At 41.5% G+C, this 25,468-nt stretch overlaps 1 protein-coding gene and 1 non-coding gene across 2 annotated transcripts in view; one reads left to right on the top strand and one right to left on the bottom strand.

Moving 5' to 3' along the window:
• reck (reversion-inducing-cysteine-rich protein with kazal motifs) overlaps window positions 1-25,468 on the bottom strand; it is a 72,996-nt gene that overhangs the window by 25,070 nt on the left and 22,458 nt on the right. The window contains exons 3-11 of the mRNA XM_070986038.1: window positions 18,708-18,782; window positions 10,789-10,825; window positions 8,369-8,454; window positions 8,160-8,207; window positions 7,348-7,381; window positions 5,825-6,022; window positions 4,821-5,085; window positions 4,534-4,707; window positions 374-586 (exon numbers count right to left, since the gene is read on the bottom strand). Coding sequence (XP_070842139.1) covers window positions 374-586; window positions 4,534-4,707; window positions 4,821-5,085; window positions 5,825-6,022; window positions 7,348-7,381; window positions 8,160-8,207; window positions 8,369-8,454; window positions 10,789-10,825; window positions 18,708-18,782 — 1,130 coding nt within the window. The remainder of the gene's footprint in view (window positions 1-373; window positions 587-4,533; window positions 4,708-4,820; window positions 5,086-5,824; window positions 6,023-7,347; window positions 7,382-8,159; window positions 8,208-8,368; window positions 8,455-10,788; window positions 10,826-18,707; window positions 18,783-25,468) is intronic.
• Window positions 2,050-2,121, top strand: trnag-ucc (transfer RNA glycine (anticodon UCC)). The gene has a single exon. It is a non-coding gene; the product is annotated as a tRNA-Gly (tRNA).

Below are 25,468 nucleotides of genomic sequence, written 5' to 3'. Positions count from 1 at the left end.
CGGTGGGGGCTTTTACCCACATACAGCCTCCGGATGGGATTAAAATCATTGACCAGAGCAGATGATGTTAAAAGCCAGCCTGAATGGGGTTTATGTTGTTTTGCTGTGTGAGTATGTCTTGCTAACTTGAATCTTGATAACTTTGACATTCAGCATCAGAGTACTTTTATTTCTATCTTTATTTTCTTTCCTGAAGTGATTTAGATTCACTGACGCTGTAAGAGCATTAATGATGGTCTGAATCTGAAAAACATCTGTATTGATTATAGGTCAACTTTAGTCTAACTCCACATTTTTCCTCCTGGTCATGTGCGCCCGTTACTACCTACTACTGGGTAATAACTTGATACTTGAAGGATGTTAGTAGACATACTTGCATATGACACTCCCTCTGGACTTGCTGTGACAGGGTTTGATCTGCAGGGAACAGGCCACGGCCTTCCACATGTCTGGCAGGCACTTCCTGATGTCCAGCACAGGTATATTCATGAAAGGCATCTTGATCGTCCCATTGGACCACAGCTTAATGTCGTTCATGGCTCCCTGGTCTGACTGGACATTACAGCTGCGGAACAGCTCTGTTGGCCTGTGGACAGAGACAAGAGCTCAAAGTAAAATAAAAGTTGCTTTGTACTAAAAAGTAAACATTTTAAAAAGTGTGCTCCGAACAAAAGCAACCATCATCTGGTCAGTTTCTAAACACGAGCAATCGGATGATTGCAGGACAAGGTGTGCTGTAGCTTTAGCCTTATAGCCATCTGCTCTGCAGCCCTTGCAGAGGGAGCTCAACTCCCTCTGGGTAACGCGAGGACTGTTTTCCCTTCCACTGTACCAGGAAGTGTCTTTGATGTCTGATTGGTGGGTTTGGTCTCAAGTGAGTCAGCTAATTGGTGGTTTAAAAGGAGAAGGTTCCAGGCAGAAGGTCTGGGTGTGGTTCCATCATTCCATTTGCTGTTGATGAGTGGACGCTTTGTTTACCTTGAAGCAACTGTGTGTGAGTGTGTGAGGGAGTGTGTCTGTGTAAAACCATGTATCATTAACTTGACTTAACCCCATGGTCATATCAGAGGTCAGCAGTGGTTTTGTGTGAAACCAAAAGTAAATTTGTCATTAAGTTGCTCTTATTAAGAGCAACTTAATCAAGGCTGCAGTAGTACATACAAAAATGGTTCTTCATCTTTGTTTCAATAAAGGTGGTTTTACTGTGTAAAACTTGAAATGAGATGCAAAATCAAAACCAATATTGAAATATGTGACTTTTAATCCCTTCAACAGTGCTGCATTAAAAGTCAGTATGACTGTATAAATGAAATGACTCCATAGGGTCATAGGTTTGAGAACACTTGGCTCCACAGCCCTTTCGCACGTTGCACTGCTGCAAATACAAGAATGAAAATAGCAGGTGCACTTGGTGACGTACACAGTCTGTGCGCATGAGACAGAATGCTTTGTGCTTGTCATTGACCTTGTGTGATTAAAGAGAGGGATCAGGGAGGTCGTGAATGCAGCCAGCTATGATGCCAGGCTCTGCATCCTGCCTTCCACTGTAGCTGTTGGGAGCAGGTAAAATCACTTTTGTACAATACATTACAAGCATGTTCATGTCAAGGATAAGAACCCTCCTGAGATTCACATTTTTACGTCTATTTTAAGGGGAACATCCAGGCATGAAATCACCAACGCTGCACCATTACCACAGTCTCTGTTAGGCTGTCCTTTTGTTGGTCAGCCCAAGCATATGGGTCCTCTGAAGCAGTGTTTTCCAACCCTTTTCTATCATTGAGTAAACTGACGACCCTGACTAAGTGACATATTTTCTGGATATTTCATATCATATTCAATGCACAACAATAACAGTACAGAACAACTGATAAACTGTACAATCAAACCAAATGTGAACCGAATGTGTGCCATGTGGATGGATTTTGTGCAGATTATTTCCTGTGAAAATTGCATCAGAGTGTTAGAAGACACTAAGTAGTGATTCAGTCTCCAAACACTTTCACCTTGATTGAGTGGTTGCAGCCATTTCTCATGTGTCTTTTAACAGCGATGGTGGTATAGTGGTAAGCATAGCTGCCTTCCAAGCAGTTGACCCGGGTTCGATTCCCGGCCATCGCAGTGTAATTCTTTTATCTCCTCGCCAATCTTTACTGCATTTCATTGCACTCTGACGATGACAATAATGTTGAAACTAATCTAATAGCCTTCAATGTAAGAGGCAGTTTCTTTCTATTGTTTGTGATTATGGTGTGCTTAAGAGCTAACATGAAGGTTAATGGATAATATTTGTTAAATAATATAATGAAGTTGGGTCATCATTTGAAATACTTTTGATACTTCAATGTGCAAATATTTAACACGATTTAAAGGCTGGACTTATGATTTATTTGGGGAAGATATTGTAATATGTTTCTTTCTTGGAACCATAGCAATCAACACTCACATCATTCTGGATAAAAAAAATTGATTGCAACCCTTGTGTTTTCTTTAACAATCATACATACACAATCGGTTTCTTTCTCACAAATTCTGTGTTATCTTTTCCATGGTACTTGGCCATTGTTCTGTTAGGCTTTGGTCTTTTTAACTACATACTTGTGAAATGCAGGACAAGAATGTTCAGGAGAGAGTGGCAGCTCTGTGAATATACCTTCTGTTGATGTCTTCACTGTGACCTTATGCCAGCTGTGTATTCTTGAAAAATGCCTAGTTTTTTTTTGCACCCCTTAAAATCAAGAGGTCTTGTGAGACACATATTAACCCCATTCTTCACCACCTCCAGACGAGTGTTTGTCTTCTATGCTGCTCCTGCCTACACAGCCCCACGTTTGAACCCTTCAAGGGAGGAGACACCCATACAAGGCTCTCCTGGAGCCCATCAAAGGAAACTCAAAGAGCCTCACACACAGTTTGTTTGCCTGAACATTAATTCCCACAATGCCACAGCATGAGCTCCACACCATCATGATCTGAAACCATAGATTGTCAAATAATTTTCTTTGTAATTACAGACAGCTTTGGGTAAATGCTTGTGATTTGAATAAAAGGTGTAGCATACTTTGAGAGAAGGCTGTGGCGTACAAGGATGCACCGATAATAAATAATGAATTTGTTGATCCCGTGACTTTTCATTTAATGCAGCCATTAGCATTTAGCATTCATCTCAAAGCACTGCTGTACCTAAGTACAGCCTCACAGAGCTGCTAGCACGGCTGTAGACCTTTAATCTACTGTAATCTACCGGTATCTATAAAGTTAGTTTTGGTTTTATTGGTGTAGGTTTCAAGAAATGTCTCTAAGCAGTGAACAATTGGAGCGGAATAAGATGAACAAAAACAACCAAAACAAGGACCCAATCAAAGTTTCAGAGACAGGTGTCTCAAAATCTCATAGACAAGCAGCACAAGCAGCGGGTGTGAAAATGCACTTGAGTGACATAGCTTTGACATAGTTTTGAGGCAATCACAGATCCAATTAAATATATGTCATGTGAGGGAACCTGAACATCTGGTGTGGCTTCTGCTTCTCTGCCTTATGTGCCTTATTGTTAAAATCAAACACTTAATCCACAAAACAGCATTAATTTTATTGTTGTTTTGGGTCCAAAAATCTTCATCACAGATTAATCAACATCACAATTAACATTTTAAGTGTCCAAATCACTCAACCATCTGGTTTCAGACTAAACCAATTCCAGTCTGAAACCGCTGTTCAGTATTCTCACTTGCTTGAAAGTATGTGGATTAACGTAAATGTAGACATCTATCAACCTCTTCCCACAGACAGGGTCAAAAGTCAATCTCTCTTATGTGCATCTTATGTTTCAAGCCACTAAATAAACCATGATTTGATCGTGGTTGATATCTGATACCTGTTGGTCAATGTTTAGAGCACAGTTTTGATGCTACCAAGTTAGTTACAGACAATAAATGTGTGCAATAAATAAATGTGTATTTTAAAATATTTGACATTCCAATCTAATCTAACTCACATCTCTTCTCTCATAACCTATGCTCTTCAGAATGCTCTACAGAGTGAAGTGACTGTGAGCTTTTGTGGTTGCCTTTCTCACCAGGTGACCTGCAGACTGCTGTGACTATGTGTGAAGCATATTTGAGTTTGTTTTGATGTGTGTGTGTTAGTGTGACTTCCCAGTACAGCCTTTGAAGTCGTTCCATTTGGCTTCTGGCCCCATCTGTTGACAGTGTGTAAAACATGCTGTGGTTCTGATAACTCCAGGGTCACACTGGGTTCAACATAAATCTGTCTCTTGTTTTCCCTCTCGGCCTCTTTCTTTCCTTCAGGCTCTAAATGATACATTTTCACATGGTTGCTCAGGAGCACAGTTAAAGGATTAAGAAATGAGTGTGAGGATCGACGGCTGCATTTTCTGAATAAACTGTAAGTGTGCTGGCTTGTGCTGATTGCTGGTCTTAGAATTTTGGAACCCTGGTGCTGTTTTCAAGATGGTTGCAATCACTGTGTGTTATGTGAACATACAAGAGTATGGTGAGAATGCAGAAGTCTAACCTGTTGTTGAAGTTGGTGCAGTAGGTGAGGTCCTTGCAGCCTAGCTGGCAGGGCTCTCTGACATCAGCCAGGCAGTTGATGAGCTCTGTCTCCACGGGGTTGTACTCACAGAGCTGGTCAAAGTCCTGCCACGTCTGGCTCCCCCAATTAGTGCTGATTCTCTGGCACATGTCCCTGACAGAGAGCACAGTCTAAGTTATAGCAAGAAAAACTGACATGTTTCACCTCAACCTGTGATCCGCCTCAGAGCAGATGACACAAATGTACTGGCTTCTACTAAGGTCTACCTGCAGACAGAGGTGTTCGCCTTGGAGCAGCAATGCAGCTTCGCACAGTCCATTTTGGCGGGATGGGGGGTCTCCTCTTCCGGTGGGGAGGGAGGTTGGGCGCTGCCCAGAAAGCACTGCCACATGGGTTCCTGAGGAAGAGGCTGGGAGCCACACTCCTCAATCAAACCCTCCATGATCTCATGCTCTGTGCTCATGGTGCGAAGGATTCGTCGGCAAGCCACCTGGCAGTGTGTAGCCTCCGCCCGGTCACAACAGTACAGACCTGGAAGGAACGGATGAATTGATTAGTGCTGGAAAATGTAGTACATCATGATATATATGGCTCTATCAAGAGTACTTGATACCACAGTTCAAGAAGTTAACAAGTTACCAGGTAACTCTGAAACTAATTCTGAAACCTGAGGTGAACAGTATTTTCCAGTAGGAGGCTCCCATCTACTGTCTTTCTTAAGGAAAGTCAATCAGTCATGAAAGATGGAATGAATGAGTAGGAAAGAAAGAACATGATATTAAAAAGTAAACCTGAAAAGCTGCAGGATGCCTGAATGGCTCTGTCCAAAGGTAAAACTGTACATTGAAGCACTAAAACACAGGCAAAGAACTGGAAGGGAAATAGTAGCCTTAGTTCTGTCGATCTGTTGATGACATATTCGGTGCATCATCCAGAACAATAAGGAAACTGTTCCTGGAAGGAACTGGACTGGAAAGAACTGTTCAATTTTGAATTGTCTTTTCAAAGCTTAGCGCACCACAAGCTAAATTTCATTTACCTCCATTGTGTTAGAATGAAGGCAGAGATTTGAAAGGCAGATATCGCAAAAGTGGGACAAATAAAACCAAAACCTTTGCATGACCAGTTACCACAAGAATAAAAAAATCCTTTTGAGTTGGCAAACTTAGAATCCCCACAAATAATGGCATACTAACAAAGCATCTGTGTTCGACTAGTGAATCCAGAGAATCAGCTGTGTGTCTGCAGAGTGAGGTGTGGATGGACTTACTGTCTATGGGGCTGCGTATGGGGTAGGACTTGGTGAAGTTGCTGACGCAGCTGAGCAGCTGAGCGCTGTGACTCTGACAGTACTCTTTGACAGCATTGATCTGGGACACTGTGGGGGTCGAGTCAGTCCTGAAGATGGCCTGGCAGTACTCCCTACAGGTGGTGTGACGTCCCGCATAGCTGCAGCATGTGGAGCCCACTGGAGGAGCACACACAAACACACATACAGGTCAAATCTCTTAAAACACACGCCAGTGCTTTTGTGAGTAACAAAGTGAACTGACCTTTAAAAACGTGATGTAAGAGAGCACTTTTGACATGACTGGCAAACCAAAATCCTTAAAAACATTGGTACAGTAGTAAAAGATCACCCATAATGGCTCCTGTAAATGATAGTGCTGAGTGGCCATGTGGTATTGTGCTATACTGCTGAAATGATAATGCTCTAGGGTCTTAAATGCTAATTAGTGTGTGAAATTTGAACAGGTATGGAACTATTTTAGCTAATGGAACTTGGAATAAATGTTGCTGAACATTTTGATGAAAACCCGGTGTGAAACCAGCAAATGCTGACAAATGTGCACAGGTAAATGCTCTAATGAGTAGCAGCTAATTTTCTTTTCACCACTGCAAGGAGTTGCATGTGCAATAAAACCAATCTATCAATGGAGAAGCGAGCCTGGCTCTGTGCACAGGTAACAAAATCTACCAGCACGTATATCCTCATCTAGCTCTCACATGAAAAAGAATACTGATTTTCAGAAGTGCCTTTGCAGGGAGTATAAGACCTTTGTCTCCTTGGTCAATGTTATGACATGAAGGAAAAACGTTCATATATACCCCATCATTGCAGTGCACTGTTCTCTCTCTCTGCTCACGCTGTACTGCAGCTGCCACAAAGACTGATGCGGAACAAAATATTGTTTGAAAGAACTGTCATGGCATATAAAGTGAGTATGGATGTTGCCAGTATGTTTTGTTCTCAGTAATTTCGACATTTCACTGGCAGCTTCACTGCATGCTCTCCATATTTCCCTGTTTAATGACCTACACTGTGTATTCTAACATGCATTAAACAGTGTCTATGATAATAAAAATTCACAATCTAAGCAATAATTTACTTTTTGCGCCTGAGTGTTTCATTGTCAATAACATATCCATGCACTGTCGGCCTGATTCAGTGTCTAAACCTCTGGCAGATAAACTCTCCTCTGAAACATATTCCTCTCAACAGGAAGTTATTGACATGCTCACATGCTCAGCAAATAATATGGCTCTGCTGCGTGTGAGCATCTGTGCATGTTGTGTATTTACAGCATGTGTGACAGAGGGCAAGAATGGGACACAGAGAGAGAGAGAAGCAGAGAAAGAGTACAAACAAGCCCATCCACTGGTCCCACAAGATAGTGGTGTGCTTGAATGGTTTATTTGTTTATTGGCTGAAAGGAAAGATGAGATCATTGTTTGCAGTTGTTGGATTCTTCCCTGTTTATCTTGTTTATATCTGTGTGAGTAGCAACTTACTCTCATTTTTGGTGATGCAGCTGTAGAGCGAGTTCTAGAAAAAGAAGACAAAAGTCACTATTTCAATGTAGTATTAAACAAACAGCACATAAAGCTTGGTCTCAGTGGCTCTCAGCCTTCTGGACTACAAACTGCTTACGATGACTAAACCAAAGGCCTTCTGCCCTAGTATAGTATGTAAGTCATGAGCAGTTCAACCAAAGTGATTCTTCCTTCTCTGTTTCATCTGATGGATTTTTAGAGATTTTTACGAAGATGTGAAAGTATTTAGCAGGTACAGGAAAAGGTGCAAAATTGGACAAAAATCATAAAAAATAAAAAATTTTGTGCTGCAGAATATGTTTTTTTTAATCTTTCTGATTCATTTAATTATCTTGTGACTGCTCAGATTGATCTTGAGAGCCCATGAGGGTTACCCAGCCCAGGTTGGGAACCATTGCACTTAAGATGAGATAATTCTCATCTTCATGAAAAAAATCTTAATTTTGTTGAGGTTTCCTTGATCCCTTTACATTTTTTGTTCCAATTTATTTTGTGTTTTTTAAACGATGGTGTATATTTTGTTTTCCCTTAAACTGAAATTACTGTTAGTATCCTGTTACATTTCACAGTGGTAGCAGTAGTGGTGGCAGCAACACTGCTAGTGAAATGTGGAGTGGAAGAAGTACAGTTATTAAGAATAGTGGCAATATATCTCATTTTTTTATAGCTTATGTGTGAATGAGAGAACTTGGGTCTTATCATTCTGCTCTTTCAAAAGTTAACCTGCAGCTGCTGAAATAACTGTATTTCTTTGAAACTCTTTGACTTACCTCTGTGACCTTTTTGCATACTTTTGTTATGTCATTTTTAGATGACGCCTGTAAAGGAAAGAGAAATGAAATCAAAGTTGGTAAACTCTGTTGTGAACACAGAGCAGTGGTGGACCTTACCTAAACATGAATAAAGGCCTGAGCAGCACTAACGTTAGTGCAGTCACTCTGACAAAGAAAGCTGATCATGCTTTTTTAGAACATCTCACCTGTCTGCACTCCCTGCGACACTCAGCTGAGATAGCCAGCTCACAGCAGCCCAGCCCAACCCAGCCATCTGACTTCCTGGAAACTCCTGGAGACAAATCAAACACCACAGGATCGACCATGTGTTATGCACATCTATTTTATGGAGGGTAGCTTGTACAGTTTGTGGAGGTCAATTTATTTCTTAGGACAACGCTGGCTTTCATCAAAAGCTGCATATATGTCATGTTTGATGGTGCATTTGTCTAATTTCTGCAGATAACTGACCAAACAGACAACGTCACATATTGTATCTATATATATCTATAGCTGACATTTTGAACCAATCTTCAATGAACAGAGGGAGAATTTCAAGTACAGAGCGAATGAGAGATCAATTCTTCCAGAGACAGAAATACCAATTCCTGTGATACCACTAGATCTAAAATGTTCCATCAGAGTCCCAAAGCTGGCCAGCTGTGGCGGTGGGACAGCTGTGTTCTGTTAGTTAAACCAGGCTTATGAGGTTTTATAGTGGTATTTTCTTAGTTCTTAAAAAGTTCCAAATTACTTGTTCATTTTTACTTCAATACAGTGTATTTTTGCTGCTTCTCTGCTTATTTTATCTTAGTTTTTATATTAGGGTTAGGGTTACATTAGCAGTGAATATACACTGTATTGCACTTTGTAAAGTGCTTTTCAAGTGTCCTTAACTGCTGAGGTAAGTACGTCCTCTATACCATTGATATCCTCCTTCTATTCAGGGACCAAATATGGTGTCAGGCATGTCCATCACTGAGTACACCACTTGCAAACTGCGTACCAGTTTGGGAAGGTAATTGGCCTGAAGCTACACTGGCCACTGAACTGCGTAAAACTTGACTGTGTGATTCTTGAGTTGATTTACTAAAGATTTTTTCCTTTCACAAATGATTAGCTATTACTGACATATTCAATTTTTTCTCATTAACACCTCACTGTGTTACAGTAAGATGTATGGCCATAGAGCTGCTGTTTGATGTTTCCATTTTTCAAAATAAATGACACAAATCTTATCTTTTGTTTTAACTGCTGTTTCCAAGTGATATTGAACGATGGCTTTTTCTGCCACTAAATCTGTTATATGTTGACTTCCAACAAGTTCCACTGCACTTTGCGAGAATGGAAGAAAAGCTTTCGGATAAGTGACGGGAATCATTAATTGAAGCTGACATGTTGAGAGCTGGTCACACCAACAGAGTAAATCCTTAAAAGCTGCTGGAATGCACTGAACTTCAGAGAATTGATGATATCTCAGAGGCTGGGAGGATCGGAGGGAGGCTTGTTCCTTAACAGGTTAAATCTTTACAGAGTTCTGAAGCTGTCTGGACACCAGTGCTGAGTGGGTACAAAAAAAGTAAGAATAACAATACCTCCCAATCTGGAGACTATTAGGCTTCTGACAGGTAGATTTGTTCCAAGCATAGGCAGCAGGATTTAGGCCTTTGATCCCCAGCCTGCTGTCTGCTCTGGTCAGGGCTAGCTCTCCTCACAGCTTTAACAGCTTCACTTGCTACCATCTCTTCTCATGCAACCAGATACACACAGTAGGTACAGCTTGGGTTGAATGTCATGTCCTAGAGTCAATGTGTTTCTTTTTGATTTATTGTAAGTGTATTCTGTATGTCTGCAGTTATTTTCTGATAGACCCACCAGTTTAAATATTGGAATAAATATGAGAATGAAAACAATTGTATCTAAATCACTTTTCACTTCGCTAAAAAACACAAGAATTAGAAAACTAAAATAGACTTGCATATAGCCTCTTACAATATTGTAATATTTAAAGGCCCTAAACGTAGCATATTTATCTGATTGCTATGTCTTTAAAGCTGCATTAATCTTTTTTTCTGCCACTTCACAGAAGTCCATAATAACATGAACATAACACACGTACGCCATTTCCACATAACAGCCTTATAAAGTTGGTAACTTGTCTGCTAACATGCTGTCTAACAGTTGCTGATTTACATATCCAACAGACATAGAGCAACATTAGCATTTAATTAGAATCCTGTTCCAGGTGACATGATGAATGTAAGTCTCAAGCTCTGACCCCTCAGAAAACTATGTGGATCTTTAGCTGCTAAATGTTCCACAGCTAGTTATTGACCGTGTCTGACAATTGGGACTGCGCCGGTAGTACACAGCAGTTTATCAGGACTTTTGAACAGACAACAGTAAAGTTACAGGCTCTCAAATCAAACAGCTAAAAGAGGCTAAACGGCTCTGTAGAGCTGAGGGGAACTGCACAGTTAGTGATAATTCTCTCTTTCTCTCTTCCTCATTACAAATTTGTTGTATTGTTCAAGTAAACATATCAATGGAGCTGCTAGGAGATGCCAAAGTCAGAAATTTTAAAATGCTACACATACTGGGTTCAATACTAGTACTCTTCTCTTACCTGGAAGTGTAGAGTTGATGCACATCCAAAGTTCATTCTGGAAGGCAAAGGAAAAAGTTGATGTCAATCAAGCACAGGTCAAGAAATACCATATTTGATCAAACTGGAAGAGGTCTGGTTGGAGCTGTGGTGGCTGACTGAGAGGATGAGGTAACCGTCAATCAAACAAACAAGCTGAAATGAATGATTAAGACTATGATGTCTCATTATGCAGAAACAAAATATTGTCCTTTTGAGAAAAAAGTTGAGTTTTTCAAAGGACATCTGTAGACATCTATAGATCTGTGGCACGGCACCCTAAGGGCCCCAACATTGTCTTCACACACTCACAAACATTCACAAACCTCTGGAATTATGTATGTGCAGCTGGTGTGCTGATCCACCACATAGCTCTTGGACCATGGTTAATCCTCTGTGATGACTGGCTCATGGTTTGTGTGACCAACAATTGTAATCAGCTGTTTTTGTGAATATAATCTTAGAACTGCTACATGCTTCTCAGTGGGCGACCATTTGAGGGTTCATTAAAGGAGATACGTAAAGCAAACATCCAGATGTATGCTGGTTAAACTGTGGTCACAGTCACAGCACCAACCAATCAGTACTGGACCAAAGAATAAGCTGGTTCCTGAGTTCCTCAGAAGGTTCTTGGTCCCCAGGAAAAGTTGGAAACACCTATTTGTACAAGTCTGCATTTTGTAAAACTATATTGGGCTTATACCTTATTTTGACATAGTAGGTTAATACTTTTTTTATTCTTTACTTTTACCTGTGAAGGATAGTTAGGAAGGATTTACTTCAGAATAGTATAAAAGACTTCCTTAGCTTACCACTAAATTGCATTTTGCACACTTTCACATAATATACCTTACGTTTGTGCTTGATATACATACTAGGGATACAATTCTGCTTGTAGAGGTAGTTAAAATTTTAATAGATTAGTTTAATGCTACCTTCATGGTGCTTTCACAGCTGTATTTGGATTCATTTGGTCCAGACCAAGGGAAAGAAATTATATATTGTTCCATTATAGTTCTGGTGTAGTTTTCATGTTCACACTGACATTTTACAAATGACCCAAGAGGAGTAAACATGAAGACACATAGACTGACAGGTAGTTCATTGATTGAACAGTTCTGTCAACTGTCATCCTACACTTTAATTCAAATTTAATTCTGCTGATACAGAAGTATCTGATTAGAAACATTATCAGGTAGAGACAGGATGAGAAAGTTCTAGGTGTCTAGTATAATTACACAAATGCATACATGGCTCATAAAGATTGATTGTAAGATCACTTCCTGAGCAGTACTTAATCAGTAGATGGATTCAGCAGTATTGCAGCTTTTGAAATCATCCATCTTTTATCAACAAATCCTTCGGTTGGTCCATTTGTTTTGTGTGGACTGAGACCCTCTTTCTGTTAGTCTACATCAGGGTTTGGCTGATGGTTTTCAGACCAGCCCAAAACTACTGCACTAAATGGGCAAACACATTTTGTTTTAACTGAACCAAGCATGTGAAAGCACCCTTTACTGTTAACATAAGAGGGTTAGAGTTCAAAAACATATACTGGGTTTAGACTTTAACTTGTGAAATCCTCATTTAATACTAGAGAAAAATACTCAATGCTGTATATTGGGCTTTTCTAAGGGCCATTTTCTTTCAACCTTGCAGGCAGATTTCCAGTCTGTTTGGTGTATATTCCTTCATAATGCACACTACACTGTTGGAGTGCAACGGAAAGTCCCGCATGGACAAGAATACTAGTATGTACACATCGATTGCTGAGGATAGTGCAAAAACCCCATTGGCTTCTGCTTTCAGCTATGGTAGTGGACTCTTGGTTACAGCTTTATGGAGAAAGTATCACATTTGTACTTTAACATATGAAGTGCTTATGCATTTAAAAATGTCTAATGGACACACTTTGACTCACAATGTTGATTAAACAACATAACAGGTGTAGAATAATGACACCATCTCCATTTAGACTGCTTCACTATAAACCTCGCTTTCACTGTGCATTTTTGTCTGCCCCCAGCTACGATCTCCCAAGATACAGTAAATGAGGGCTGACTGGTGATCCTGTTTCCACTTTACGGTTACTGGTTACACTGGTTATAATTTTCTGGTAGGTGACAGGAAATCCTTAGGGGCAGACTCATCTAGTACTGTAATTCATTGGCTTTGAAAAAAAATTGTCTGAAGAAATATACTAAACAAGTGACTGAGATGTTGAAGAGATGTGAAAAGTTCCTGAAGTTACTTCAACCTGAGCCTGAGCCTGAGCCTGAGCCTGAGCCTGAGCCTGAGCCTGAGCCTGAGCCTGAGCCTGAGCCTGCAGAGAGTCCCCGGGCTGTGGAAGACGTCCTGTGTGGTTCCTGTTCTAAAGAAATCTCCATCTGGCCCCAATGACTACTGAGCCGTTGCCCTTACATTGCTCAAGATGAAGGTGCTGGAGAGGCTGGTCCTGGCCCTCTTCTGACCGCAGGTGAAATTATCACTGGACCCTCTACAGTTTGCCTCCCAACCCCTCCTGGATGTGGACGATGCCATCATACACCTGCTCAACGTGCTCACTGCCACCTGGATTGTAGCGGCAGCACTGTGATGATCACTTTCTTTGATTTCTCCAGTGCATTTAAAACCATTCAGCAGCTGCTCCTCTGTGAGAAGCTGCAAGGGATGGGAGTCGACGCGCCCACAATCTCCTGGATTACTGACTACCTGACAGACAGACCACAGTTTGTCCGACTGGGCAACGTTCTGCCGGAGACCGTGGAAGGTAGTACAGGAGCACCACAGGGGACTGTTCTGTCTCCTTTTCTCTTCACTCTGTACACCTCAGACTTTCAGTACAACTCTTTATCGTGAAGTTTACAGAGGACGGACAGACAGACGGACGGAATACTTGTTTATATACTTAGTTATATTGTATTTTTATTATTATTATAATTATTCTATTCTATTCTATTATATGTATTATACATTATAATACATATTATATAACTATATATTTAGCTGTACTTAGTTTTAGTTTTATCAAACTGCTGTTATATCTGTTTATATTTTTTGCTACTTTTAAAAAAAAAAAAGTTGTATACATTCTGTGTTTGTCTGTATGTTTAATTGCTACTGCAACAAAACAATTTGCCAAATTGGGATCAATAAAGAAGCAGTCTAAATTCTTAAGTCTAAAGTCTGAAGAAGCTGTGAAAAGTTTCTCTAAATTTACACAGAACAAACATCACATTCTTTGGATCAAAACAGTGTTGAAAAACAGGAAAACACATGAATCCTATGAAACTCCCACTAGGTTTGTGGTGAAATGTTGTGGGATTAATCATCACAAACAAGGTCGTCTGTCTCTGCCCAAAGGACAGAGAGACACAGACAGGGACAGCGTCACAGAAAGACATGGACATAGAAGTGTGGTAGAAAAAAAATCCCTTTCATGCTGTAATGTTTTACAGGACAGTCATTTGTGCAAAAGCACGTCACTGTTGACACTCCCCCTCGTGTCTCTTGGCTGGTGAACAAACGTTTCTGTCAGCAGGCATCAACATCATTTATGATGCAGGCTGAGGAGTAACAGTGTCTTTACAAGAGGCATAAACATGATTTGTGATGAAGCAGGGGCCAATAAGGCAAGAACATGACAGGAAGAATAATGTTGTAGTTTAGTCAGGCCAAAGAAAAAAGCCTTCCAGTAAGCCAGGGCCTTTGTGTACGTGTCTGATAAAAGTTTTCATTATTTCTGTTTTAAACTGATACGATCAAGAATTCAATGGCTTTACATTGGACCAACTAAACAGCATTTCTCTCATAGTTTTGTTCTTGTCAGGTCAGAGCAGGCCTGAACTGAAATACTCATTTGAAATATATGATATCTGTGCAAAGTTATATGGACACATGGAAAGAAATTTACTCAAGCACAGCTTGCAAACTGTGTTGAGTGAATCATTTTAAACAAGAGACAAAGATGAAACTGCATCAAGATCACACACATTACATTCTCCCTCACAGGTCAGCTTCACTTCTGGCCATAGTGTTTATTGGCTGGACTGTGGGGCCAGGCCTGCAACCAAGGTTGCCTGTGACTGACTGACTGGCTGATCAGCTGAGTGATCAAGTTACGCCATTGTTGCAGCAGGTTGAGTGTTGGACTTTCACCATTGGCCGTTGCTCTTTCAAAATGAACAAGCGCAAACAGTCCTGAATTACATTTTTTGGAGGCAGAAGCACCGTGATAGGTTCATTCTTGTGTGATCAGTAGCCCGGCTGTTCACAGCAGAAGTGCATTTCTCTGTGCTGGGAAAGAAGCGATGCTCCTTCTCTGCTCTTTTCTAATCACATGAAGAGCTGTTTTATTTAGGCTTTGCCATCTAAGGCTATCTGATGTCAGAGGACTCCAACCCATCCATCCACTGATGGTTGTGTGGGTTGCAACCCTCCCCCCAGCAGGTGCTCAGAAGCAGGTCTCCAGGAGATGTCCAGTTATCTGTCCTTGGTTCTGCCAGCCAAGTGGTTTCCTGCCACCTCGCAACCTTATTTGGTGTGAGGCAGGCTAATACGGTGACTTGATGGTGCTCCGGTCCTTTATCCAAAAAGGACCAGCTGACTGCCCAATTGGGCACACCAGGGTCACCAGTGTGCCTTCCAAGCATTGGGAGCAGTGAACATCTACCTGCTGGCCTTCTCCCTAACCACTCAGCCGAATAGGCTGTTTTCAGAAGATGCATAGGAGATTAACAAGGCTACAACATCAACTCTCACCTTATGTGCCTCCATCATGGCAGACTCATCTGGCACATCTGGGTACATTAATTCCACATTAAGGATTTCATTGATCTTCCCATCAGCCTGGACTTGCTGATGCTCCTCTGGTAAATGGCGGGACTGCCCTGTCTAATGAAATTACCAGCAGTGGCAAAAACGCACCGAGGAGGCTGCCGAGGGTGCATCTGTTCCCCCTGCTTTTTGCTCACCCTGTTCTCCCTCTTGTGTAGCCAGCGCTATGGAGGGGATCCTAAAGGTGCCAGGCAGTCTGTTCCTGGTCCAACCCTCCACTGTAAGCAGAGGAAGAGGCAATGACAGGTTGGAGAGCAGGATTCTTACAGGTATCTGAATCTGCTGACTCAGCCACAGCTGTCACATTCACATCCCTCACACTTGTGTGAGCAAGCTGTGTCTAACCTTATGGTTTGCCCCACAACTAGTTTTTCTATTTCTTCTCCTAAACAGCAACTTCTTCACACTGCTGTCCTGGCAGCTTGAGCCTGAGGCAGCCTCCGGAGACTATGGCCCGTTTCATCTGAAACCCCCATGGGTAGCACCAGAGCATGTCCCGATATGTGCAATCGCACTGAGGGTTCTGGCTTGGCCTGTTCCACTCACTTTTGCCAGATCCATGGAAATGGCTCTGAAGCCATTACAGAGGACAGGGATGAACATGACACCAGGTTGCAGATGATGAAACCGGTATCACATCTGTTGGCTTTATGATAAACTGCACAAATAGCTCTCATCTTACCTTCCGGCTTGTTTTTTTCTGGGGGTGGATTTGAACTGGGTCAGCATGAGAGTGCAGCTCTCACAGCAGAGACTGGAGACACTGATAGCTTCTCTTCATGGTGTCACCCTTCACAATGTGGTGACAGCTCTCTCTGTCATGCAGCTGCTGGGCATGATGTCAGTAGGTCATGTGGTGATTCCTCTGGGTCTCCTCAATATGAGAGGTTCAGATTTAGAAAGTGGACAGGTATTTCAGGCCATTGCTGCAGAATCAGCATGTGATGATTTGTACAGACAACAAGGTGTTGGCAGCCACCATAGACCACCAGGGCGGAGTGTGTCCGGTGCAGCTTCTGGACATAGCCAAATGACGGCTGTGCTGGCTGCACATAAACTTACTCTCTCTCCGAGCAGTGTACATCTCTGGAGAGGTGAACACTTGGAGAGAGATCATGTCAAGGGGAGGTCCTTGTCAAGGCCATTTTCGACTCCATCCTGACATGGTCTCCCAGATTTGGAGATGGTTTGGCAGAGCAGAGATGGATCTGCTGCCCATGGAAAGGCACGGTGCGCTCTCTGGTTCTCCCAAGCACGACGGATGATCCTCCAACGATGGTGGATGCATTTGACCACCAGCCATGGTTCAAGATGCTTTTATATGCCTTTCCTCCGGTTTCACTGATCCCTCGGCTCTAGGACACCGGAGTATCATGGTTTCTGTGCCTGCTGTGGCATGGGGACCCTCTGTGTCAAGAGGGGGAGGAGATCAGGAATTACCTTGTAACAGGCCAGAGTTTGTGGTTTTGGCTGCGGAACGAAAATGCTTTCAGCAGCTGGGCCTCTTTCAGGATGTTGTGTGCACTATCCAGAGTGTGAGGACTGTGTCTACTGGAGCCTGTTACACAGCCAATTGGATGCCTTTCCAGCATTGCTGTGTAGTGGGGAGCCTAGACCCCACTGTGTCTCTTGCCTCATGGGCTTTTGTTTTAGCAGACAACAATCTGGCGATCATCATGGTTAAAATGATGCTGCAGAGATTCAAGTCAGTGTCACGCTCCCTTGCCTCTCAGAGGGATTTGTCGATATTTTTACATGTGCTAGATAAAGTCCCACCGTTGGATCAGGTTCTGTTTAAGTTTCATAGTGTCATTAAAAACAGCTTTACTTTTGCCTTATCTGTTCTTTCTGTGCCTTTGTCGTGTAGAATCCAATCAGACTACAGCCTGACTATTTTGCACCCTAACCCATCTTATACGGCAGAATCTTATACTGGCTCTGGCTCCAAGACCAGCAGACTCCCCCTCTAATCCTAAACCTAAAACTGTAAAAATAAATCCAACTATCAGTTATAGAAATATGATTTGAACCTCAATTTAATGAGTATAATGTCTATTTTACACTTTTACAGATGAATATCATTTTAAGCATCATTATTTGTTAAACTTTTGGGAAGCAAATCATTTTTGTGGACCTCATGCAAACAACAGATAATAACAGATGCATATGTGACTTTACATGGCATACATGTGTGTAGTGTTTGTACTAGCTTACAGTGTTTTTGCATGTGTTCAGCTGAATAAGAGCAGAGCACATGTTCAGATGAGAGCAAACATTTATGACTGTATAAGTCTAATTACTGGTGTGGTTCTAATAGGCTGCTTGGAGAGAGATGAGACAAGCACCAAACCAGTCCCTCTGCTTTGTAATTAGCCATGGTGGGAGGAAAGATTGAGCGTGTGTGTGTGTGTGTGTGTGTGTGTGTGTGTGTGTGTGTGTGTGTGTGGTTGAACCAGGTGCTCTTATGTTCTGGTATCCACAACCACCAACCCACTTCCTCTTTAAGTCTAATTAGAGAGTTGATACAAATTTGATCCCAACACTGGCCAAGAGATTACCATCAACAACACAAGACACCAGAACATTGCATTTGCTCAAAGTTTAACCAAAACTGACAAAATGTGCATTTTACATTAGCATTAACATAATAAAGAATTACTCACACTGTCATTAATTCAAAAAACACTTTCAATGTTTCAAACAACCATTTTGATTTTTGCAGGTTCAGTTGTCATTTTTATAATATGCACCACATTTTCTGAACATATTGTGGTCAGATCAGGTGTACAGTCTTAGTTCACAAACAGGTGATGTACAGTAGCTTTCTCAACAATGAACCTCTCCACCAAAACAATAGAGGGGTTAACAGGCCAAAGCTTCAATATAATTCCCATCCATTCAGACCTTTTTTGGTGCAATACAACACAACCATGAGTCCCAGTTCAGGCTGTTTCGTTGCACTGCATCCAATCTAACTGGTGCATGATAACACCCCAACCAGGTTAAGAAGGGAGCCCTCTGTGCATGTAAATATAGTTAGTGTTGTAATAAAGGAGTGGACTTACCATCGACTCCGGACAGTAACCGGGTAATCTCTGGAGGAGATGCTTTAGACGAGACTCACTCTTTATAGTAGCGAGCTGCAAGACGGGAGCAAAATACAGAATTAATACAACGCATTCTAGATCCATGTTTATGTACAGTAATTATGCACGGTTTCTGAGGAGGGGATAGACAGTGTAGAAAAGTCTTACATGTATTTGTTTGGTGAGACATTAATGTCTTCAAATTCTAATTGGTTGGGAGTTTCGTGCAGAACAGTGCAACATAGAAAGTGAACTTAGAAATAAACGAAACAGGAGAAGATGTCTTGAGCACGAAGGGTTCAAAAAGTTAAAACTGTCCATTTTCTGTACAGCCATTGGGCCTTATGTGAGAAGCACTTGTGCGCACAGATTCATTGTTAAATGGCATGTATGAATGATTTAAGAGAAGTTGTCACATTTAACAATTTTCTTGGAATTTTCTCTTGGAATGAATGACACATTCAGCCTTGTAACCCTGCCATGTTCCTTTTTTCTGTCAGAGTTCAGCTCTGCAGGGACACAGCATTGACAGCAGTAGTTATACAGTATATCTGGGTGTCCTCACACACCACTGATGCTGCGATATTTGCCATGTTTAAAGGTTTAAAGGGGTGAAATCAATTCACTTTCACATTCTAGGTCAACCTTTGATGAATCAGGTATATTCCAAATTGTTCCAGCTCTGACTCACATCTGTAGGTTCATGACTCATGACTAGGTTCTTCCAAACAGAAATGGAACTTATTACTTTGAATTGTTGAGGAAAGTCTTGTGTTTCTAAGACAAACAACACGTCACTGTAAATTGGAATTCAAAGTAGGAAAAATACTTTCAGAGCCAGTGGCTCGTCAAACTTCTGAAGCCTATTGTTGAGTCAGTGGTTCTGACAAAGATCACTAGATACAGAATGTTATGTTGACTTTGATTCAGGAGACAGTAAAATGTACTTTTTTGCACCTTTAGTCATGTATTATGTTGTTTTCCTACACAGAGGAATGTGTCCAGGCCATGGGAAAGGGTTGGATAATGTAGTCAGACCCAGCACTTCTGAGATATGCTCACTTAGACGTCAATAAAGCATCCAACTTTGTGGTGCGCATCCACACACACACTTAGCCAGAACCAATCCAAGTGTTGTGCGAACATACAAGGCGAGAGCCTGGGAGAATGCAGCCACTGCCAGCAGTCTCTGGCTGAAGTGTGAAGTCATGAAACCAAGTGAGTGAGATTTACAGTTTCACACACTCCGACTGCTGGGAGGACTAGATGTTTTTGTGGATCGTCTTTTTTCTTCCACAGCTATTAGACATTACAGTCATTCCAAATACTCCCTGTGAAAGTTAATAGGCAAAAAATACTCAAGATGTTTGATGGTCTGCAGTCCCAGTGCCATGATATTTATCTCCTCTGAGGAATGTGAAAAAAGACTTTTCACTTGTCTTTTCACTCATGTCTGTACTTTTTGTGAGAAAATAAAACCATAAGACAAAAACATCCAAATATCAAGTATCGATGTTTGTGAGCTGAAGCTTTACCAGCTAGGAAATTCTTCAACAATGGTGTAGCTCAGGTTTTTAAAAATGTGAGGCACAGAATAGTTGAAGGGGGCTATACTGTGTGAAAGCTTAAGGGGAGAGGTGGTGCACGATGGTGCTCTGAAGACCAAGGGAAGTTATTTGTTGTAGTCTGAAAGCTGATTTGGCCACTCATCAACAGGGTCAGCCGTCGAAGCTGCAGCAGTGGCTCAGTCCCACAATTCATGGAGGCAATTAAGGTACTTAAAAACTCTTGGTGCCAGATTTGCCAAAAATCTCACTCCTTGTGAGTCAACAACTGTGCACAGTGTCAGACTTTAAAAAATCCCTGTAGTTTCTGACATCTCTGAGTATACTGAATTAACAGTCTTAAAGCAGTTAAATCAAGAGTATTATGTTAACAATGGATCTCATGACTTGTCGTCTGAAGATGAACCCACAGAAAATTATCATCAGCAGTTCTTCTCAGCTTTCATACTTTGATTTTTTTTTAATCTCAGTATTTTATGTTGCTTCTATTCTATTTGTCTCAGAATGCTGTAAAAAATGTATTTATTTCACACTTTCATGTGTTTTTGTGCATTGGAAGTTGTGGTTCATTCCCACCTTGATCTATTTGTGTTTAATGATACAGCTTCTGTTAGTGTCCACTGTACTCACTGGACTACTACAGATTCATCTATGTTTCAATTAAAAAAAGGAGAACAGAGGATGTCTCCTTCATGCCAGGCTGCAAGTGCTCGTTGTTGGAGCAAACTGCATCAGAGGAAAGCAGTGCAGATTGACAGTAACTTCACCCACTCCTGTTCCAAATGCTGTTACATCCCTGCTGACTTGATGGAAAAACACAGCACCAAACAGAGGGAGAGCGATTTGTTGGCAGATAATCAAAAAATACATTTCTCACAGGCAACAAAAGACCAAGTCTGAAAACCAACGAGCCAAGCAGGCCATTTGTAAGACTCACTCAATCTGTATGAGAGGTGAATGAGTGCTGGCTGGCAGACTGATGGGCTCATTCTCCAGCTCATCAAGCAGTGTACGCCAAAGACAAAACACTGAGTACAGCAGCAGTTTCCAATCATGTGCCATGAAGGCCTGAGAGTCTGTGGGTTTTTACTTCCAACAAAAGTCAACAACTGCTAATTCTCTTCATAGGTTCCTCCTCTATGTAGGAAGCAGAGGCTGCAATGCAAGTTCTGGTGTTCTTCTGGGTGTTTTGACGGACAGGGTTGTAAAAATCGAGACCTGGCCTATTAAGTTGCATTTCATTTTCAAAAACAACTCAATCACAATAACATTCATTACACTGAACAAACTTACAGATTATGCTTATACAAGGGCATGGAGAGAAAAGTTGAACAGAGTGGTCACTTTTCATGTTGACAACACACAAAGCACATGAGTAAATGATTGTTCGACAGTGGAGGGCACTAAAACAGTGCAGCTATTGTGTGTCACAAGGCAAATGTGAACAATGCAATTTTACAGAATTAGATAATTGAAATATGAACAACCCATTCACATGAAGTTAAATTGAACTCAGTTGACCTTCTGCAGCCAGGCGTGAACTCTGAAGCCTTCCTCCTGGTCCACAGGGACTTAAACTGGGTGCTTGCTTGCGTGTGATCAAACGTATCAAGGGAGAGTGCTGCAGAGGTGATGTCATTTGGTTTTGCGTCTTTGCCTTGGGCAGATGACCTCCAATGCCCATTTTATTTGTGTTCCTTGAGGATTCAGCCAGAGTTTTGAAGTCAGGCAACATTTCGCTCTGGGAAATGATCTGAAGTAAGCAAGACACTCTGAACATGGAATTTCCTGATCTTGCAATCACTCACTTCATCAGAAGGAAATCCCACAGCAGCTCCGTCCGGTGGGGCTGCATCCTTCTGTGACCCACAGCAGACCCTCAGCTGTCATGATATTTTGTGATAGCTAGATTATGCAGAGATGTAACCTACCAATATGATGGCTAAACCCCGCAAGACAGCGAGGTCATGCATGTGAGATCAAAGACGAGCCTTTACACTATTTAATATACACAGGCCATCAACCGGACAGGGGGGTCTAATGCACATGGTCCACGTGTGGTTCTTGACCGTGTTGTCTTCTTCAAATGTGTTAAAAGAAAAAAAAAAAAAAAAAAAAAAAGATTTGTTGGCTGTAAAGAGCCTTTGTTCTCTATACTTTAGCACCAATAGGTCTACACAGGACTTATAAATTCTGCATAAAAGTCCACTTCTACAACTTCATTTTCAAAGTTTTCACCATACCCACCAAGATAACTGCATAAATTTAGAAATCATATCACTAGAACACAGCAAGTCAACCCCCACCGACAGCTGGAAAATCACAATGTGTAAATATAGTAACTCATACCAAAACAAATTCCTGGTATGTGTAAAATCGTACTTGACAATAAAGCTTTTCTGATTCTGATTCTGATACAGGAGGTAACTCACAGTATAACATTTAAAGACATTTTTATGTCCCATATGGCTCCAGATTAAGATATTATATCTGCAGAAGTATATCTGAATAGGGTTCAGTATGTGGATAAAAACAAAATTTATGAAGAAGTCTTCAGAAAGGTCTTTTTTTCTTTTGTGTTTTTAGCCAGACCACAGTGTGAGGGCCAGCCCAATAAACATAAAAGTCTGCCCCGATTGAGTGAGTGATGAAATTACACCATTAGTCAGCCAAGTGCAGACGCGAATGTTAGTTATGTACTGTAACTCTCGATTATTTAGTGGCATGGTGGAACAGGTGGTAACACTGTCGCCTCACAGCTAGAAGGTCCCGGTTTGAATCCCACTGTGGGCGCTGGGGACGTGTCCTCCACCATGTCTTCAGTGCCTGCTGCTCGGGGAAAGGGGCCTTTCTGTGTGGAGTTTGCATGTTCTCCCCGTGCACACCTGGGGTATCCTCCATAAAAATACCCCCACTAAAAACTAGGGCTGTCAGTTTAACGCGTTAATTAGATTAATTAATTACGCTGCAAATTAACGCGCTATAAAAATTAACGCAATTAATCATGAGTGGCAAGTCAATGCGCAAGCATTTTAAATTTGGCCCTTTGAGTGACCCGTAGGCTGCAGTGGCAGGTCGCATCCTACCTGCGCCACTAGTCAAAAGCCGGGTGACAACAGACATGGATGAGACACCGGAGAGCGAGGCAAGCCTACTTGGACCTTTGAACGGCAAGTTTATTTATAAAAAGAACAAAGACGGGACTATTAACAAGAACGCAGTGATTTGTACCTTGTGTAAAAAAGAATTTTCCTATCACCGTAGCAGCTCCAGCCTGAATTATCATTTAAACGCTAAACATGTAGTTGCTGCTAGTGCCGCTAGTGCTACTGTGAGCTCACTCCGCCAACCCACACTTGCTGAGTTAGGAAAACGAATGAGCAAAGCCACGACAGAAAAACTGACAAACTCAATCGCAAAGTGGGTTGCTGCTGATTGCAGGCCGATTTCAATCGTGGAAGACAAGGTCCTAAAAGGCGTTTCAGATAGCGTCATCTGACTCTAATTTCCAGCTACCGTCGAGAACTACAGTGATGAAAAGAATTCACCAGCTGTAATGTGAATGTCAGTGAATTGTAATGTCCTAGAATTCAAATTCTTTATTTGGGGACCTTTAGCAGATATGAGATTAAAATGCGATTAATTAGATTAATTAATTACAAATCCTGTAATTAATTGGATTTTTTTTTTAATCGCCTGACAGCACTACTAAAAACATGCAAGAAGATCACCACCTGACCAATGGTGACGAAGAGAACTGGGTCCCCGGGCGCCGGTTGGCTGGCAGCCCAGCGCTCCTGGTCTGCCGCGGAGGAAGGACGACCAGGATGGGTTAAAAGCGGAGAAAGAATTTCACAAAATGCATGGCGTGTGTAGTTTCCCCCCCTAACTCCGCATGTTGCGTATGTAATTGTGACTAATAAAAGATTTCTTCTTCTTCTTCTTCTTATATGCCTCACTTGCACAGCACTGAAGACTTTTAGTCTACACCCACTTACAACAACAGTCAAAGCGCCCCAAATAATCACCAGTTCATAGATAGAATTAGAATAAGTTCTCTTTCAAATCTTAAGATATGAGTGGAAAGTATTGTTCTTGCAGCTGCATTTCTAAAATGTTTTGACTCAAACTTAGTAAAACCATGTCATGTGATATGCTACTTTAGTGCACCTTAAGAACAAATACTGTTCGCACCACGACAGAACAATGCAGATGAACATTTACTGTCCATGAATTCACATAGATATTAACACTACAACTGACGATACACAGTGTAACCATATACTTGGTTTCTACCAAGTCTTACTTGAGCACAAATCATTGCATTTCCAAAATAGATTGTTTGTTACTGCCCATAAGAAAGCAAATCAGAACACAACAGAACATTTTGAAGCAATGCCTGAGCAATACAAGACTTCATTGGCCAGGTGCTGACATTTTGTGACAGTAAAGGTCATTTACTTCTATTCCTCTTTTATATGAATTAACCTGACCAGCAGCATCAAACCAGCTTGGAACCACGTTTTGGAACCATCATTATTCTGATTCATTAATTTATGAAAAAAGAAAAGAAAAGAAAAAAGAAAGAAAAGGAAAAAAACAAATCCTTTGAGCCATTATGGTTCTACATATGGAACCTTTGAAGAACCGCTCATTTTGTGGGTGTAACCAGGCACAAAACAGCTAAAATGGTCCTGGTGATTACAGTACGTGCCTGACACCCATCCCCTACACCCCAACACCAAAAACACCCATCCACACATTCAAGACCCTAACCACAACCTCTGATGGGTATTTTGAGGCCATTAGACTTCTAAGAGGCCATCATCTTTCCTTCTCATCTTTCCCACTCTCTCATTAATCCATTCATTTTGCCCATCTTCATCTCTTTTATTGTTTTTTCTTCATTTAATGTCTTTTTCTATCTGTTTCCTTTCTTTCTTTGGCCAGCAAAACAGTGATGTCAACCGATAACAGCACAATACATTCTGTCCCACATCCCTCTTCAATGTTCATCCACTTCAAAAGCAGGAGGAAGGTTTGAACTCTGCCTGCCTGCTTGTTGCTTGCAGAGAAAAGCTTCTTTTACATCTCCTTTGTGTCTCTTTGCCATTAGGAAGGACATGGGGACTACAGAGAGAGAGAGAGAGAGAGAGAGAGAGAGAGAGAGAGAGA

Source organism: Chaetodon trifascialis, chromosome 18 (genome assembly GCF_039877785.1).
Source record: "Chaetodon trifascialis isolate fChaTrf1 chromosome 18, fChaTrf1.hap1, whole genome shotgun sequence".
Lineage (NCBI taxonomy): Eukaryota > Metazoa > Chordata > Actinopteri > Chaetodontiformes > Chaetodontidae > Chaetodon > Chaetodon trifascialis.
Note: the sequence above shows the minus strand (reverse complement) of the source record. Positions and strands in the feature narration are given on the sequence as shown.